This window comes from Petaurus breviceps, unplaced genomic scaffold (genome assembly GCF_028583685.1).
Source record: "Petaurus breviceps papuanus isolate PSGF00001 unplaced genomic scaffold, PetGlider_PUasm1.0 220, whole genome shotgun sequence".
NCBI lineage: Eukaryota > Metazoa > Chordata > Mammalia > Diprotodontia > Petauridae > Petaurus > Petaurus breviceps.
The window spans coordinates 5891269-5909902 of record NW_027185876.1 but is presented as its reverse complement, the minus strand read 5'-3'; the positions used below and the strand labels follow the sequence as shown (position 1 = coordinate 5909902).

General features: G+C 37.6%; 1 protein-coding gene across 1 annotated transcript in view; it reads left to right on the top strand.

Annotated features, from left to right (window-relative positions):
- Nucleotides 1-18634, top strand: part of SPATA1 (spermatogenesis associated 1) — a 75287-nt gene that overhangs the window by 53600 nt on the left and 3053 nt on the right. The window contains exons 11-14 of the mRNA XM_069094601.1: nucleotides 4747-4855; nucleotides 5372-5497; nucleotides 10683-10861; nucleotides 16964-17062. Of these exons, the coding sequence (XP_068950702.1) occupies nucleotides 4747-4855; nucleotides 5372-5497; nucleotides 10683-10861; nucleotides 16964-17062 (513 nt within the window). The remainder of the gene's footprint in view (nucleotides 1-4746; nucleotides 4856-5371; nucleotides 5498-10682; nucleotides 10862-16963; nucleotides 17063-18634) is intronic.

Sequence of the window (18634 nt, the reverse complement as noted above, 5' to 3'; positions counted from 1 at the left end):
AAGGATGAAATTATCATCTTCAGGCAAGTTAAGAAATTATTAGCTTTGGTTTAAAAAAAATCCTCACTTTTAATTTTAGAATTTAAAATCAACTAAAATGAGCACCTCCAAATATACAATAGTGAAACTTTTGTTTACAGCTTGATTTTCCTTTAAAATATATAATAAATTCAACATGTTACTTTCCATGCTGTCTTCATTGTTTGTGATTCCTTCTGGCCTTCCTTCTGTTCTCTTCGAGGCATTTAAATAACATTTTTCAATGACCCACTTTTCTTCCTCACTTTTTCTTTTCTTTCTTTTTTAAAATTTCATTCCTAACTCTCCATCTCTCCCTGCCCCAACCAAATTGAAAAAGAAAAAAATAAGAACAAAATATTCACAACAGGATGCATATTTGAGCAAAAAAATTCTCACATTTAGTGTTTCAAAGCATATGTCTGCAACTGGAATCCATCACTCCTCTGTCAGGAGTGGGATCACTCTCTTTTGGACAGCAAGAGCGATTCTATAAAATGACAAAAAGAACAATTCTAGAGCTAGCTAGAGTCGCTCCTAATAATGCCTCCTTGCCAGGCCTGTGATTTGTTACCCACATTCCACTTATTCTGTCTTTCTATCCAAGTGGTCTATAATATATGGAAGTCACTACATTGTCTCTGTTTCTGTCTCTATTGATATTTATCTCAGGTTCTCTCACCATGTTTCTGCCTTCTGATTTTCTGTATTTCTTGAAATGATTATGTCTTAAGATACAATGCTACACTCCTTAATCAATCAGTAAATATTTATTAGATGTCTACTATGTGCTGGACACTAGCTACCTCTTGAGATACAGCAGAAGACAGTCTTACCCTCAAAGAGCTGACAGTTTCATGGGAAAGACAACAAATATACACAAACAAGATATATACAAGACAAATTGGAAATAATTAACAGGGAAGGCACTAGAATTAGGAGGGGTTAGGGAAGGCTTCCTGTACAAGATGAGATTTTTAGTTGGGACTTAAAGGAAGCCAGGAAGGTAGGTAGGCAGAGATGAGGGAGGAGAGTGTTCCAGGCACAAGGGATAGCCAGAGAAAATTCTCAGAGACAAGAGATGGAGTGTCTTGTTTCTCAAACAGCCAGACGGCCAGTGTCACCGAGTTGAAGAGTTTGTAGTAGGGAGTAAGGTGTAAGGACACTTGAAAGTTAGGAGAGGGCTAGGTTATAGGATGTTTTATATTTGATCATGACGACACTAGGGAACCAGTAGAGTTTATTGGCTGGTCAGACCTACACCTCAGGAAAACCATTAGTGGCTGAATGGAAGATGGATTAATGTAGGGAGAGACTTAAGGCAGGCAGAACCACCTGCAAACTGTTGCAATAATTCAGGAATGAGGTGTTAAGGGTAATGTCAGTGTCAGAGGAGAGAAGAGGGAATGTAGGAGAGATGCTACAAAGGTAAAAATCAACAGACCTTGGCAACAGATTGGATATGGGGGAAGGTGAGAGAGAGTGACGAATAAAGAATGATACCTAGATTGTGAGCCTGAGGGACTGAGAGGATGGTGTTACCCTCTACAGCAGTAGGGAAGGTCAGGGACGGAGAGAGCTTAGGGGAGAAGATAATGAGTTCTGTTTTGGACATAGCGAGTGTAAGATGTCTACTGGACATCTAGTTGGAGATGCAAGATTAGAGGTCAGCAGAGGTTGGCTCAGCAAAGAGATGGTAATTAAATACATGGGAGTTGCTGAGATCAATAAGCAAAGTATATAGATGGAGAAGAGAAGAGGGCCCAGGAGAGAACCCTGTGGGACACCCATGGTTGGAAGGAATGAGCTGGTTCCAGCAAAGAAGACTCTACATTTACCTTTCCTGTTTCATTTCAATAAGGAATGTCCCATCCAGAGCCCTTTCCAATCAAGAGTCTGATCCCATCAAGTCTCTGTCATACCTATGAGGTCAAATTTGCTTCCTTGTATTATGATCACTAGTTGACTTGTTTATACAAATACTTTGTGTTTGTGCATGGGCATTTGATGCCAGGAGTTTTATACTTGGCTCCTTCTCATGTCTCCTTCGAGCTGCTAGATGTTTCTGTTGCTATTGTTCCTATATCATAAGCTACTCTCTGTGGCATTGAACTTGGAGAATCTATGAAGGAAGTTTTATCCTTTTTTTTTAGATAAATACGCAAGGCTCCAAGACATGTGTTTACATTGGTAACAACCCTTGTTAAGCGCACTGCATTTCTTTCTAGGATCCTGTTATTTCTGTATTTGAACTTATGTTCCAGAAATCAAATTCAATTTTCATACACCAACTGCACATTTCACAAATCTCCCTCTTTCTTCCAAGGGCTTTAAAAATATATCCAATAAGCACTTGTTATTTAGTACCTAATATGAATACACCATGAGTGTCCTTACAGCCTTTCAGTCTTCAATGTCTTGTCCAAGACTATATTAACAATGTTTTCTGAGCTCCTTCCAGCAGCAGCACCTGCATCCACATGAGTTATCAGAAGTGGGCAATAGTCATCTCATTCGATATGTCCTCTGTATCTCCTGTCTGTGCCTGCAAATGACAGCAGACTTCTCTGTGTTGACAAACACAACTTACCTAGCACTCAGATTTTTGCCAATCTTTATCCCCTAGAACAAACCCATAAATTCAGAGTTAAGAGAAAAAAGTTGAAAGATGGCAAGATGTGGCATAAAGTTACAAACCATTGACTTAAAATGCTTGTTTGCATGGATTCTTCTGAAAGTCTTCAGTTCTTCCCTAATTACAATGCCTAGCAAATTAGAATCAGCAAAGCAGGGGTAGGATCTGAGAGAAGGCAGGTAACCTAAATACTGAAAGATTGTTGACAGTAATGTAAGTGATAAAAGAATCAACAGGTAGTGAAAAAGTGGTTTGAGAAAATTCCATAAAGGGGCAATCTAAGCCCTAAGCAATCTATCTACATTTTAATAGCCCCTACTAATTTTCTTTGATATAGAGAGTCATACTCTTATGACATAGCATAGTATAATAATTTTCCTAATGATGACTAGATCATCAACGAGATTAAATTGTGTTCAATATTCTTTACATGGAAATGTGCAGTGTGTTTGAGGAAGAGTTCATCAACTCCTAAACAAGAATTAATAATAATAATGAGTAAGCCTCATTTATATGGAAAATTTACTTAGCTGAAACATCATGGTCTTGAAAAATTTTAGTTAAATAAGGTATGTGTATCAGGTATCATAATGAAATAGCTAGATAATACAATAGATTGGTAGTTAGCAGCTATGGGTTGTTGTTTTTTTTTAAAGCAATGGGGTTAAGTAACTTGCTCAAGGTTACACAGCCAGTTATTCAGTTATTTCTGGGTGTGGTGCTAAGTGTCTGAGCCCAGGATTCGATCTCCAGGTCATCCCGACACTGGAGCTGGTGCTCTTACTCACTGTGCTACCTGGCCGCCCCCCCCCCCCATGGGTTCTTTTTTAACCCTTATTACAAAAGTCTATATGACTATAGTTTTCCTTTCTATTTCATTACTACGTAGGAGTGTTTTAATGGTAAAGAAGATATTCAATTCATTCATGCCTTGTTTGAAAGCAAAGGAATACAAATTCTCTTCCACTTCATCCTACTCCTAAATTTTCTCCTTCCTTTAGGCAATGGAGGTAGATAGAATTCCAGGCAGTTCTCTCATTTTGGTGACATGGCTGGTGAAGTAGTTCATGGTACACAACACCCACTCTACCAGGGAGAATGAGTTCAAATGGTTTTCTTTTGCCACATAAATTTATTTCAAGACGGAAGGTGTTTTTGAAAGTAAATTTACTTAAACTATCAGTTAGTAAACTAGTGTAGCTGAAGGAGGTTTAGGGAGAGGCAAAGACAAGAAGGACAGTTTCAGAACTGCTGAGTTGATTTGTTATGTGCTTCCAAATTACAGACTGTATGAAATAGAGATTCATGGTTTTGTTATATATTCCTTTTTTGTTCTTTATATGTATAAATAACCATGTGCGCTGTTTGTCAAACTCATAAAAAAATCGAGTAATATTAATTGGTACAGTCATAAGTTAATACACATTGTCCAACAAGGCAACTTATTTTTGGAAATATCTGCAGAAACTGGGACAATTTTCTGGAATATTTGCAACAGTGATTTATTTGGAATTCCTTATCATAGCAAATGTCAACCCTTCCAAAGTTTCTTTGATTCTGTAGTTTTGAAGTAATGCAGTTGGCTTCAGTGTATTTGCCTTATGTCAGAGGGCAATAATCTAAGAGAAGAAACTTATTCCTTATGAGTGTTTATGGCCAGTATTCCCACCCAAAGACACTTCTGGCTCTGGCCAAGTGGGGCAAGGATGTGGATAGAAGCAGGCTCTGGGGGGCGGCACGTGTAGCACAGGCTGCAGTGTGGGGCTGTTTTGTTTCCTCTTTGATGTTTACCTGTGTCAGCACTCTGTGAGGTCACCCTACTGTTTCAATGGTACCACAAAGAATTTAATGACCGTCACACAACTCAGCTTAAATCTGCGTACTTAAAATATGTTCTTCTTTGAGTGCGTGCCCTGAAAGCCAGGTGTGTCACAAGGGTCCTGGGAACTGTCTGCACTGCCGGTACTTGATGCCTCGTCTGGCTGACGTTGGGCAATATCACAGAGCAGCTTGGGTAATTTGTTAAGGAGTCATTTCTTCTATCGACAAGCATTTCACAAAGGCTCCCTGCCATGCATTTTGTTTGGTTACAGTCAGGGGACGAAGATTATGACAAGCCACCAGTTCCTTCTGCTCCTCCTTCACTACCGCTCCTTGCTTTTGCTCCAGGGATACTTGAATCCTCTATGTTACAAAATGAGAGTAAGTACTGTGAGATTTGTGACTCAGAGAAACAGAACTCAAAGAAATGACTTGTTAGTTATTAGTTTATAATGTTGCTACATCAAAACAGGTGCTAAAATCTGTTTTTTCCTACTTAGTCAAAGTCTGATATTTTCCACCCCAAGATTTATTAAAGTAACTCACTTTAAAAATGTAAGGATGGTTACTTGCCATCAGGACAGTGTCTAATATGCAATTGCATTTGTAGTTGCATACGTACATTTTAAAGGAGAGAATTTGAATGTACTCTCAAAATATGTGCTTTATAAATACTATAAATGCAAGTGTATTTCCTTTGGATGGTTCTTACCTTCCCTTTATGTATTTTTTTGGATATCATGTATGTTCAGAACCTCCATTTGCCATGGAGGTAAATAAATACTATACAGTCACAAAGAAAATAAGTCTCAAAGTGTGGTTTGTTTTTCTAATTGTGGAAGACTTAGTCTTCCTTTAGCTTCCAGATGTTTATGAATGTGGTTTACACTTCCTTAGGATTCAAGATCATGCAACAAATGAAGCAAGTAAAAGAAGAAAGATGTCATTTGGAAGAGACGAGAGAAGAACTGTTGAAAAAAGTTAAAAATTTATTTGAACAAAGCAAACTGAAAAGATATCGTGGTATACTTATTACATCTCTTATAGCCATATAAACAAAATATTTAATACTTGCACTGTTAAAATAAATTATAATTAGTAGTTCATTATTTCCAGTACTATAGCCTTTGGTACAAGATTAAAGTGGTTGTACCTAATGGAGTTTAGAAGTGCCCCCCTGCCCCTATCACCTGTTCTACAGGGGTCTAATGTAAACTATGATAGTCATATTTTGTCATATCATTCTGTCAGTGACTTTCCCACAGATAATACAGAATCAAAATAAGATAAGGTCACATAGTAATGGTGTATGAATCCATATTCAAACCACAAGCTAGTGATAAATGTTCAGATGTAATCCTTTATCTCATTTTTAAAAGTATGAAAAATCTGTTATATGGGGATATTGTAGATATCATCAGAGAGTGACATGCAAAAATCTAATGCCCTCAAAGTGGAATTTTCCCCAAGAAGTCGGTGTACTGCTTCAGTAGTCATTGGGCTTGTGTTCTCTTTTGGATGAAGTAAGTCAACAAAGTCGTTTTCAGTGTGACCTTAGGCAAGAATTTCTCTAATCTTATACCCCAGGGATCTGTGCTTGGTCTCTGCCATTTGACATTTTTATCAGTGATTTAGATACAGGTGCATAGATGACATCCAGTGAGTATACTAACACCCTGGAAGACAGAATCCGAATGCAAACATAACTTGACAGGTTAGGTCATTGGGCAGAATCTCAGGATGTGAAATGTCATAAGGATAAATATAAAATCTCCCACTTGGGTTCAAAAAATTAACTTTATAGGTAGAAGATGGTGTTTTCTACCATGGTCAGATAGTTTGTTATTTAAAAAAAAAGATCTGTGTGTTTTAGTGAGCTAGCTACAAAAGAGCAATATGATCAACAGTGGGGTATCAAAGCCCCAAAAGGTAATCCACTGTTTGACTAAACTGAGAGGCATAGCTTTCGAGAATAAGGAGGCATCCCTGTGCTCTGTCCTGCTCAGACCACAGCTGAACTTTGTTGAGTTCTGGACACTATAGGATGTAAAGGACATTGATTAAGTTGGAGAATATTCAGAGAACAAAGAGAATGAACTCAAATTCATGAAAGAACTGTGAGAAGACTAAGAAAAGACAAGGCAGCTGTTCTCAAGTATTTGAAGGGAAGAGGAATTAGAAATGATCCCCTGGGGAGGTGTAGGAACAATGGGTGGAATGTCAAAGAGGCTGATTTAGGTTAGAGTACCTAACCACTAGAACAATCCCAGAATGAACTGGGCTGCTTTGGGAAGTGGCAGGTCTCTCTAATCCCCACTGCAACTGGAGTCCTCAAGAAAATATGACCCTTTATCAAGTATTTTTTAGTGGGGACTCTTTCAGGTATGGATTGGATGACTTAGCTACTGAGATCCTTTTCAGATCTGAAATTCTTTGAAAATTCCTCTGAAATAAAGCTATCACACACATACATGTATGTATATGCATATATATGTATGTACACACATATATGTAGCTAACATTGAGATAGCACTTACTATTATGTGTCAGACACTATGCTAAATGTTTTGCAATTATTATGTCATTTGATCCTGCCAACAACCCTGGAAGGTAGGTGCTATTATTTTCCACCTTTTATAATTCAGAGGTTAAGTGACTTCCCCAGGGTCATGTGGCTAATAAGTGTCTGAGGCTGAATTTGAACTCAGATCTTCCTGATTCCAAGCCCACTGTTCTATCCACTATTACCAGCTGCATGTGACTGGACATGAGTTTAGACACCAGTAGAATGTAAGCTCCCAGAGGGTTGGCATTGTAAATGTCTTCTTATAGCCCCAGTCTCTATCATAGTACTCTTGCACATAGTGTCTACACAAACAAAAACAAAGCCCATTTTTTTGAATTGTATTTATAGCCTTGCTTGACCACTTTTGTCAGTTTTATGACATTGGGCAAATCATTTTACCTTAAGGGTCTTATTTGCCTCACCTATGGTGAGTATAATAGATAATCTGCAAGGTCCTTTCTGGAGCTAGAATTCTATAAATCTGTTTCATTCTACTACATTAAGAAGAAAAGGCTATTCAATAACTATCAACCCTAACTGAAATTTCCTGAATAGGTTAGGAAGATGATTGTGTTTTTTTTACGATTTATATTTTCACATCGAAATTTAGTAGTTTTGTTTAAGTCACTGAAGATCTAGTGGAAAGAATGTAGAACTCTTTGTTGACTTTTATTATGAACTTAATCATCTACAAACAGAAACATTCAAATACACAAATCAGAAGTGGTGAGGGAAGGATTGTACATGAAGCTATTAAGCATCTGCTCTCTATAGTTCATTTTAAAAAATGCATTAAATTTTAACAAGGTGGTAAAAAATGACCTTGTTTCTTCCCTTTAAAAATTTTTTGCTTTATTCTTTTTTTTTCATAGTTTTCCTCTGCCTCACATCCCCTACCCTAATATAGTCCACCCACCCTCGTAACAAATACAGTAACGTCAAACAAAACTTATCATTACATTCCCCATGTCTGAAAACACAGGACTCATATTACACCTCTAATACATTCCTCTAGTTCTTGCTGGTGAGTGGAAGACATATTACACCCTAACTTTTCTGAAGCCAGATTGGAGCTCTGAAACCTTTTAAGTTGGTTTTCCAATACATTTTCGTAGTATTTGGGTAAATTGTTCTCCTGGTACTAATTTAAATTTGCATCAGTTCATGCAAATCTTCCCAAATTTCTCTGGATTTTTCACATATCATTTCTTATAGAACAGTAATGTTGGCTCACTCTTCACTATTTATTTGAGCCATTACCTAGTTGAATGGGCATCCACTTTGTTTCTAATGCTTTGCTACCACAGAAAAGTGCTACTTTAAATGTTTTTTTCAGATATGGACCCTCTTCTTCTGTCTTTGCCTCTTTAGAGTACAGGCCTTAACAGGGTTTTGCTCATTTAAAAGGTATGATACGATTAGTGACTCTTCAGATAGAATTCCAAATTGTTTTCCTAAACTGTTTGAAAAACTCACAGCCCAATCCACAGTGAATTAGTACTCCTGTCATCCCAAAGCTCCTCCAAATCTGACATTTTCATCTTTTGTCATTTTTGCCAATCTGGTGGTTATGAGGAAAAATCTGAGAATTTTCATTGTTCTTAATTTGGAGCCATTTTTCCTTTTTTTTTTTTGTGGATAGCTTGCATTTCTTCCTTTGTAAAATGCCTGTTGATATCTTTTTTTTTTTTTGCCTTTTTGGAGGGCAATTGGGGTTAAGTAACTTGCCCAAGGTTACACGGCTAGTTTTTTTGTGTGGGTGTTAAGTGTCTGAGGCTGGAATCGAACTCGGGTCCTCCTGACTCCAGGGGTGGCACTTTGTCACTGCACCACCTAGCCGCCCCCTGTTGATATCTTTTGACCACTTACTTTTTAGGGAGTATTTTTTGTTTTTGTATGTATTTGTATCAAGGACACACATATACAGTATCAGAACTTCATCAGAGATATCCACTGTTTGATTTTTCCCAATTAGTTAACCTTTTTCTAATTCTAGTCGTATTATGTTTCCACAAGACTTTTCAATTTTTCGTAATCAAACTTGTCCATTTTATTTTCTGTGTTTACCATTATCCCATGTTTAGTTAAGAATGCTTCCTTTAACCATAGTTTTGAAACTTACCTTCCTTTTTTCTCTTCTCTGTTTATATATATTCATATAAATTTATATATATATGTATGTATATTTGTATATATATGTATAATATGACCTTTTATATATCAAGTATCCATTTGGAGATTATTGTGGTAGGTAGTATAAGGTTTCAGTCTCAACCTATTTCTTCAGTAGACCACTTCATGTAACTCAGTTAACAGAACATTTGAGATCTGGTTCCAAATTCCAAAACAGTTATGTGACTTTAAGCAAGTTATGTTTTATAACATTTTTCCTTTCTGTAAAATGTGAATAATATAGCTCCTTCTTATGACCTCACAAAGGTTCTAAAAAAATGAAATTATATATTTTAAATGGGGGGCAGGGAGGTAGGCAGGGTCTGTGACTGGAACTGTGATTTCTTTGGAACTCCTAATGTGCAAACTTCCATAACTGGTGTAGACTGGCACCTCTTCTGTACCTTACGGCCTCTAAGAGTTGCCTGGATCCCTGAAAGAGGTTAAATGAATTGCCCGTGATCACAGACGAAGGAGGTGAACTCATGCCTTGCTGATTCCAAACTCAACTCTCTATTCACTATGCTACCCTACCTCTCAAAAAATTAAGAAAAAAAGAGTTTTTGTCAAGGACTTCCTTTCAGTATATTGCTGCTATGTGTCTAGAAGTTTGTCCTCTGTGAACTATTTATCACCAAGTCCTTCAGGAACACAAATCATGTTTGTAAACTCAGCAACAGTATTTTCTTAAGTTCTTATCATATGCTGAAATAGCAATTCCTTAACAAATAGTCATTCAGGTATAATATCACATAAAGCACTATTACTGGGATTCAGACAACTAAATCTTGGTGAGAAAGTAAATGAAAGACAAATAGGAAAAAAAGAGAATACAACAGCATCTTGGAAATATGAATATCCATCCACTTCAACAGTGTTTATCCATGATAAAATGGAACACCCTCACCCCAAATACTCGTAATAGTGGTAGCCTTTTAATACAGTCTTTAACATAGACTTTAAACAAATCTCTTAGATAAACTGGTGCTGAATCAGTTAACTTCATAAAAATAGGCCATTCACAAGGTTGAAGATCTAGCCCCAAAAGATAATTCGTTGACTAATACAGACACAGTCAGCCAGCCATGATGTACTCTAATGGAAAGCCCCCTGGAATGGGATAGCACATCTTTTGCTTTCAGGGGACAGGATAGATAATGACCTCAAACTATCTTATGAAAAAGAATCACTATAAAAGAACTTTTAATTTCCCATGAGTGATTTCCAGAAAGGGCCATATGACATGGGTAAATTAGCACTGGATTCAGTCAGAGGTCTTGGGTTCTGGTTCTAATTTTGCTACTGTGTGATCATGGACAAATCACTTAAACTTTATGTACCTCAGGTTCCTCATCTATAACATGAAGAACATCAATTACTCTAATTATTAATAAACTCCTGTATTGAACTGTTAAGCTCTAAAAGTATGTGATATGAGAAGTTGAATACCAATTTTGCTTTTATTCATAGCCCAGGAAGCTTGGAAGAAAAAATATTTTGAAACCAAGAAAATCACAGCTTCATTGGAGGAAGTTTTAACTAAACTTCAAGAAGATTTAGAACTTTATTATAAAAAATTGCTCATGCAGCTAGAAGCTAGGGAGATCAAGATGCGGCCAAAGAATTTGGCAAACATGGAAGACTCGAAGGTACAATAAATAATGCCCTTTGGTAATTTTTCTTTTTCTTTTTTAGAGTATGTACACTGGAACTGCTAATATTCTTCTTTTGGGACATATTTATAATCTGATAACACCATATTTTACATTTATTTCTGAATACTACTTTTAACTTAGCTCAATCCATAGTTCTATTACATGTTTTTGACTCTTAGTAGATCAGAGGTTATAGTCTGATATCTTTTTAACATTTTTAGCATTTTCTCAGAACTTTTATAGAACAAAACTTTAGCCATTTTCCATTCATTCCCCATGGCAGAATATCCACCAGGTTATGTCCTCCATTAAATAAAGCTTAGTGAATACTGTGGACTACTATAATTTATCCAGGTAGTCCAACATTACTAGCCGGAAGTACCAGTCTCAGACAGTGATTGCATCTGGGTTGGATGGTGTAAGTCTCTTGAGAATTAACTAGGTTTCATGACCTGGGCACATTTACCATCTTAGCACCCAAAGTCTAGAACAGTAATATAGAATCAGGTTTAAGACAGGCAAAGGTCCTTTACAGGGAAGCACAAGATAAGTGTAATAAACAAACGAATCAATGAATCAATAAATAAAACCCAAGCAGAAAGTTGGGATTAGAAGGCAACAAATGTTCTGAAGTCACTCATGTGGAAGCATGAAATGGAGCTGGCAGAACAGGCTCCACAAATTGCCTCATCAGGAAGCTCACACTATTGGCTCAACATGTTTTCCTTCCTTGAATGATTCAGATTTTGGGCTGATTCTTATCAGGGCCTGCCCATACATTTGCTGAATGGGTTCTAGCACCTGCCTTGGTACAGGGCCTGTACATGAAGGAGGAATCCCAAGTACAGGAGAAAAAGCAGTAGAAGCAAGGGGGAAATGATCCCTAAAACTTATTTTCATCCCCCTAAAAAATAGGTGCTTAGGGTCCAGCTAAATGAATAGCTTGATCACTTTACCCCTCTGATACTGGCTTGAGAGCTGCCAGTCATTTCCTAGGACATAGGCCAAACTCTTGCACTCCCAATTAAGGACCTCCCAGGCCTCCCTGTCGTCCATGAAATAAAATACAGACTCCTTAGTCTGGCATTTAGGGCTCTCTACAACGTGGCCCCCGTCTGCCTTTACACTCTTAGGTTACATCCGTTCCATTCATCTGTAAGGTTCCAGGCTGAGGACACCTTCTTCCATCTCTTTTCATTCACAAGGTTCCATGCCTTATTCCTGGGCTTCATTCCCTCCTATCTCTGCATGTTGAAACCCTTATCCTTCCGGGCTCAACTCAAGGAACATCTGCATGAAGCCTTCCTTGTTTGGCCCAGCTAAACATGCCCTCTGCCTCCTCAGATAACCTTTAGGGGAACCTGGTCTTCATGCCTTCTCCTTACACTCCACCCCGTGGAATGGAGGCCTCCAGTGATTGTACCATTTGTCCTCTTGTGCCCTCAGAATTTTCAGTGACATGCATGTAGTAGGTGCTTAATTAATATTTTTAAACTTTGATTAGTTTGAACCAGAACAATTACATTTTCTCTTATGGAACAATGAATTTTGGTTGGTCCTTTGAATGCTATAATTGTGGTAATCTTTTTTTTTTTTTTAAGCTTAAACCTTTATTTTTTTTGTGTAGAGACTGGCTCAATGTGGAAATCTCCTCTCCTAACACTAGGAGATGACTTTTCTGCAGTAAAGCCTTTCACTGAGAGGTTAAAGGACTTGCCTGGATTAACCCAAGTAGTATGTGTCAGAGGCAGAACTAGAATTCAGGTCTTCTTGTCTAAGACCAGCTTTCTGTCCACTCCTACACTCTCCCACTCACTATATCTTTGTTATTTGGGTTTTCAAGGTTACAACTTAGGAATCTGTTTCCTTCTAGATATTTCAGCTGAGATCAGAATACATTGCCATCAGGTCAGTTGTGATTCCTCAGTTATTTTATTCCCATAGTCTGAACAGAAAGGCTTCCCACAGGTATAACTGCCTAACACAGTTTAGCATACATTTCTACTCGATTTTCCTCATAGTTCTCCTTTTCCCTTTAAAACAAATGACTTCCCTCTGTGTACTAACAATGAAGTATGCTGACTTTGACTCATCTACTAGTTTGCCCTAATCAAAGAATTCTTATCACTTTGTCCTCAACTACTTGATTTTGTGTGGAAAATTCCAATTCCAGAGATCTGGAGACTTATGAGTTCATGGCTACATGTGTCTTAAGGTTTTGTTTTACTTTTGTTTGGGCTTTGTGCTTTCATTTACATGGGGAACACCCTGGTGTGGAAACACCCACCCTGGATGTAGGTTAACAATTTATCTGATACTTACAGTCTTAGGGAATTGTTGAGGGCACTAGCAACATTTTAGATCTCCTATTTACCACTGTAAAAACCTGTGACAGTTAGTGACAGGTTTTCCAGCAGAAGGATGCTTCACAGTTGTTTGATTAGTTATTTTACCTCAGGTCTTTGCCTTCTGAAGCAACAGGATTCATAATTAGTCATTTATATTTAATATGGCTTATATCCCTGCAACTTAAATATTCCTCAGAAAGGTCAGTGACTCCTGATTTACTAAATAAAATGGCCTTTCCCTAATCTTTATTCTTTTGGATCTTTCTGGAGCATTTGATACCTTGAACACCCACTTCCTCTTAAAACTTTTCCCGAACACATTGCCATTTCCTTACTGGCTCCTCCTCCTCCCACCTAAATGTCAGTGTTCCACAAGTCTCAATCCTTAACCTGTAAGAACTCATCAACTCTCCTAATTTCAGCTATCATCTGTATGGACAATTCCCAAATATATATATCAAGAACTGAACTTTTGGGGGCGGGGCCAAGATGGCAGCATAGAAGCTCCCCTCATAACCACCACAAATACCTATAAAATATGACTCTCAACAAATTTTAGAGTTGCAGAACCCACAAAGTTACAGAGAGAAACAAATCTCCCGCTGAAGGCAGCCCGGCAGGCAGACAGGAAGAGTTCATTGCAGCATGCTGTGAGCCAAGCCCAGCCCCGTGTGAGCCTGTGGTTTTAGCCCCAGGGTAGCCCAACCATCAGCTGCAGCAGACTTCAGGAGAGTGGATCACCAGCAGCAGTGGCTGTTTCCAGAATTATCAACCCGTAAATGCCAAAGAAAAAGTGAGAAGTCAGTGTAGAACTGAGGGGGATGGAGTTCTGGCCCCTGACCCTGGAGCTAGAAGTGGTGGAGGTGTGGCAGACCTGCAGCCACCTCCACTTGGCTGCTTCAGAGCTCCTGGCCTATAGATCATAGGGGGCCAAGTGAACATCCAGAGGGTAATCACTCTTGCTTTAAACTGCCTGGATCTAGATCGAGGTCTCGGGTGGTGGTCCTGAGGTGTGTGACCAGTGAGCCAGAGCATGTGGGAGCTGTAGAGACAGCATGATCCTAATAGCTCTTGCAGCTTCGAAAACCCCAGCAATTTGGGACAAAGCTCTCCTCTCTGGAAGCAGAGTTCTACTATGGCAAAAAGCTCAAAAGTCAAGTAACTGAGTGGCAACATGAGCAAGCAAAGGAAGCAATCACAGCAATCCAACTTTAGATTCCTTTTTGGGGACAAAAACGATCAAAGCATGGAATGGGAGGAAGACAATGAAGTCAGAACTCCTGCACCAAAAGCTTCCAATAAAAATATAAACTGGTTATAGGCCATGGAGGAGCTCAAGAAGGATTCTGAAAATCAAGTAAGAAAAGTGGAGGAAAAATTGGGAAGAGAAATGAGAATGATGCAAGAAAATTACAAAATGAGAGTCAACAACCTGCCTGAAGAAAATAACACCTTAAAAAAGATTGATTCAAATGGCAAAAGAGACCCAAAAAGCCAATGAGGAGAAGAATGCCTTAAAAAGCTGAATATACCTGAAGGAAAAAGAATCTCAAAAGCTCACTGAAAAGAATCATTCCTTCAGAATTAGATTGGAGTAAATGGAAGCTAGTGACTTTATGAGAAATCAAGATACTATTAAACAGATCCAAACAAATGAAAAAATTGAAGGCAATGTGAAATATCTCACTGAAAAAAACCCTGACCTGGAAAATAGATCCAGGAGAGATAATTTAAAAATTATTGGACTGTCTGAAAGCCATGATCAAAAAGGAACCTAGAAATCATCCTTCAAGAAATTCTCAAGGGAAATTGCCCTGATATTTTAGAACCAATTTTAGAAATTGAAAGAATTCACCAATCACCTCTTGAAAAAGATCCCAAAAAGAAAACTCCCAGGAATATTATAGCCAGGTTCAGGAGTTTCCAGATAAAAGAGAAAATATTACAAGCAGCCAAGAAGAAACAATTTGAATATTGTAGAAACACAATCAGGATAACTCGGGATCTAGCAGCTTCTACATTAAGGGATCGAAGGGCTTGGAATAAGATATTTCAGATGTCAAAAGAGCTAGGATTAAAACCAAGAATCACCTACCCAGCATAACTGAGTACAATGTTTCAGGGGAAAATATAGTCATTCAATGAAACTGAGGATCTTCAAGAATTCTTGATGAAAAAAGCAGAGTTGAATAGAAAATTTGACATTCAAATACAAGAAGCAAGAAAAGCATGAGAAGGTAAACAGGGAAAAAAAATCATAAAGAACTTATAAAAGTTGAACAATTACATGCCTACATGGAAAAACAATAACTGTAACTTATGAAACTTTTCTAAGTATGAGGATAGTTGAAGGGAATATAAATGTGTATATATATGTATATATATGTATACATACATACATGTCTATATAATATGTACATATGAATACATATGAGTGTATATGTGTACATGTATACATAGACAGAGGGCACAGGATCAACTGAATAGGAATGGATGATATTTAAAAGGTGAAATTGAGAGGTGAGAGAGGAATATAATGAGGAGATGAGGAGAGACAGAATGGGGTAAATTATCTCATATAGAAGAGGCACAAGAAAACTGTTACAATGGAGAGGAAGAACAGGAAGGCAAAAGGGAATGGGTCAACCTTACTCTCAACTGAATTTGGCTTAGGGAGAGAATGACATACACACTAAATTGGGCATCTTGCCCTACAGGACAGTGGCGGGGGGGGCGATGGGGGAGGATGGATGGAGGGGAGGGCAGGTTAGGGGTGAGGTAGTTAGAAGTACACATTATTGAAAAGGGACAGGGTCAAAGTAGAGAACAGAACAAGTCGGGGGCGGGATAGGATGGAGGGAAATATAGTCAGTCTTTCACAATATATCCACTATGGAAATGTTTTGCATAACTTCACATGCACAACCTATATTGAATTGCTTATCTTCCCAGTAAGGGTGGGTGATGAGAGAGGAAGGGAAAGAATATGGAATTCAAAGTTGTAAAATCAAATGTTTAAAAACATTTTTATTATTATTATTATTTACATGCAACTGGGAAATAAGATATACAGGGGTATGGAGATCCATCTTGCCCTACCATAAAGTAGGAGAGGGCATGGAGGGGATATAGGAGAGAGCAGATTGGGGGAAGGGGTATACAGTGCGATAACTGTTTTGGGGTGGTGGGAAGGGGTAAGACAGGAAGAAAATCTGTAACTCAAAATCTTGTGGAAATGAATGATGTAAACTAAAAATAAACATAAAATTTAATTTAAAAAAAAACCTGAACTTTTTCTGAATTCCAATCACATATTCAAGGGCTTGGTAGACATTTCTACTTCTATATTGATATATCACATCAAATGTTACATGTCTAAAATGAATATCATCCTAAAAATGACCCCCAATATTAATTTAGATGCAATTTATTGTGAGGATATAACTTTGGCCACAAAGTAAGAAAAAAGAAGGAAGTGAACGATTCTGTGGAACATATGGAAGTATTCCAAAATCAGAGATGAAAGGGCATCATAAGAGGTTGTTAAGGACTGCAGCAACTAATTATAAAGAAATAAAAATTTTTAGATATGTCATACCTGTATGTTGGGCAGATCATTTGATATCTCTAAGCCTGTCTTCACTTCTAAATGAAGAAATTTGGACTGAATGACTCTGAAGGTCCCCTCTTAGCTCTGAATTCTGTGATTCTGGGATAAGTAAAAATGCATGTGTTTGTCTTTTCACAGAATAATCTTATAATCCAGATCACTGAAGTACAGCATGCAATTGACCAACTGAAGAGAAAATTGGACACTGACAAAATGAAACTCATGATAGAAATTAAGGTAATTTTGTTTTCTACTCATAGTATAAATTATTCTTTAAAATAAAACTGTTTTAATACTTATCTTGTATCATAAGAGGATAATTAGGATGCTTAGGGTTGATTATTTTGTGATCCAGAAACATTAACTCTTCTCAACAAACAAACAAGGGCTGAATTTGGGGTGTTAGATCATTTAAATAGTCCTACTTGGCCAAAAAGATTAAAGTCTACCAGTCAACACTCAATATTTAGTATAGACTGAGGCAGAAAACCTATCTTAATTAGCGAAACTTCAGAGCTATAGAACATTGTTTTTCTCTCAAAGAAATGCAGTTTTACTACTTTTAAATTTGTAACATGTGCTAGGGTAGAAAAAAAGTTAATAGGAAATTTTGTCAAGTAGAGATTTTGGACCTATTTTGAGTATATAATGATTAATATGCAACTAAAGCATCATCCTAAATTGTTACCTTGCATAAATGTGGAATGTGGCATTCTAGCTTAAGCAAATATTCTTGCTAATAAAGAATTATCATGTATACTATTTTTAGTTAGCCACTCAGTTCGCTGCTTTACAAAGAATTAAAATACTTAATATTAAAAAAGAGGGACTAGTAGTGCATGACCTGAGAATGTGTCTGTTGTTCAGTTTCATTCTTATCTGAGTCTTCATGATCCCGTCTGGGGTTTTCTTGGCAAAATACTTAAGGGGTTTGCCATTTCCTCCTCCAGCTCATTTTACAGATGATGAAACTGAGGCAAACAGGGTGAAGTGACTTGCTAGTGTCTGAGGCTGGACGTGAACTCAGATCTTCCAGATTCCAGACCCAGTGCTCTATCCATGGTTCTGTCCAGCTCCCCCAAGCATGAGGGTACGCTTGTATACACTTGTCTATTTTGGATGCTACCCAAAACCAGGACATCCTGACTTATAAAGGCACCAGCATGTAATTGGGATATAGAAGAAAAGTTTTTTTTCTTTTAGATTCTCTATAAGGACATCGTACCTGATCATTGGTCTTTCCTTATGATCAGTACTAACTGACGTGGTCAAATCAATTAAATGTCAACCACAGTGACCAGGGAGACCACCCAGCAAAGACAAATATTTTAACCATAAATATGATCTGAGGTTGACTGTATATTATAAAATGCAGTATGGTACAGAAGAGGGCACTGACCCCAGGGTCAAAAGGCCTGGCTCAGTTCTAGGCTGATCTTTACTCACAGAATAACCAAATACAATAACAATAATAATAAAAATGAAACACTTAGTGCTTTAAAGTTTGCAAAATAATATTTCCACTTGAGCTTTATAATCACCCTGTGAACTAGGTAATACTTGTATTATCTGCATTTTACAGATGAAGAAACTGAGACTCAGAAAGTTTATGTGATTTGCACATGGTCACACAGGTAGAAAAGACATTTTCCAATCAGTTCAATATGCTATCTACTATAAAACACCGACTCCCTTAAGGACAAGTCACAACTACCATGAGCATCAGTTTCTTGGTCTTTAAAATGGGAATAATACTTCCTACTATCTACCTCATGGGGATATTGTGAGCAAAGTACTTTAGAAACCTCA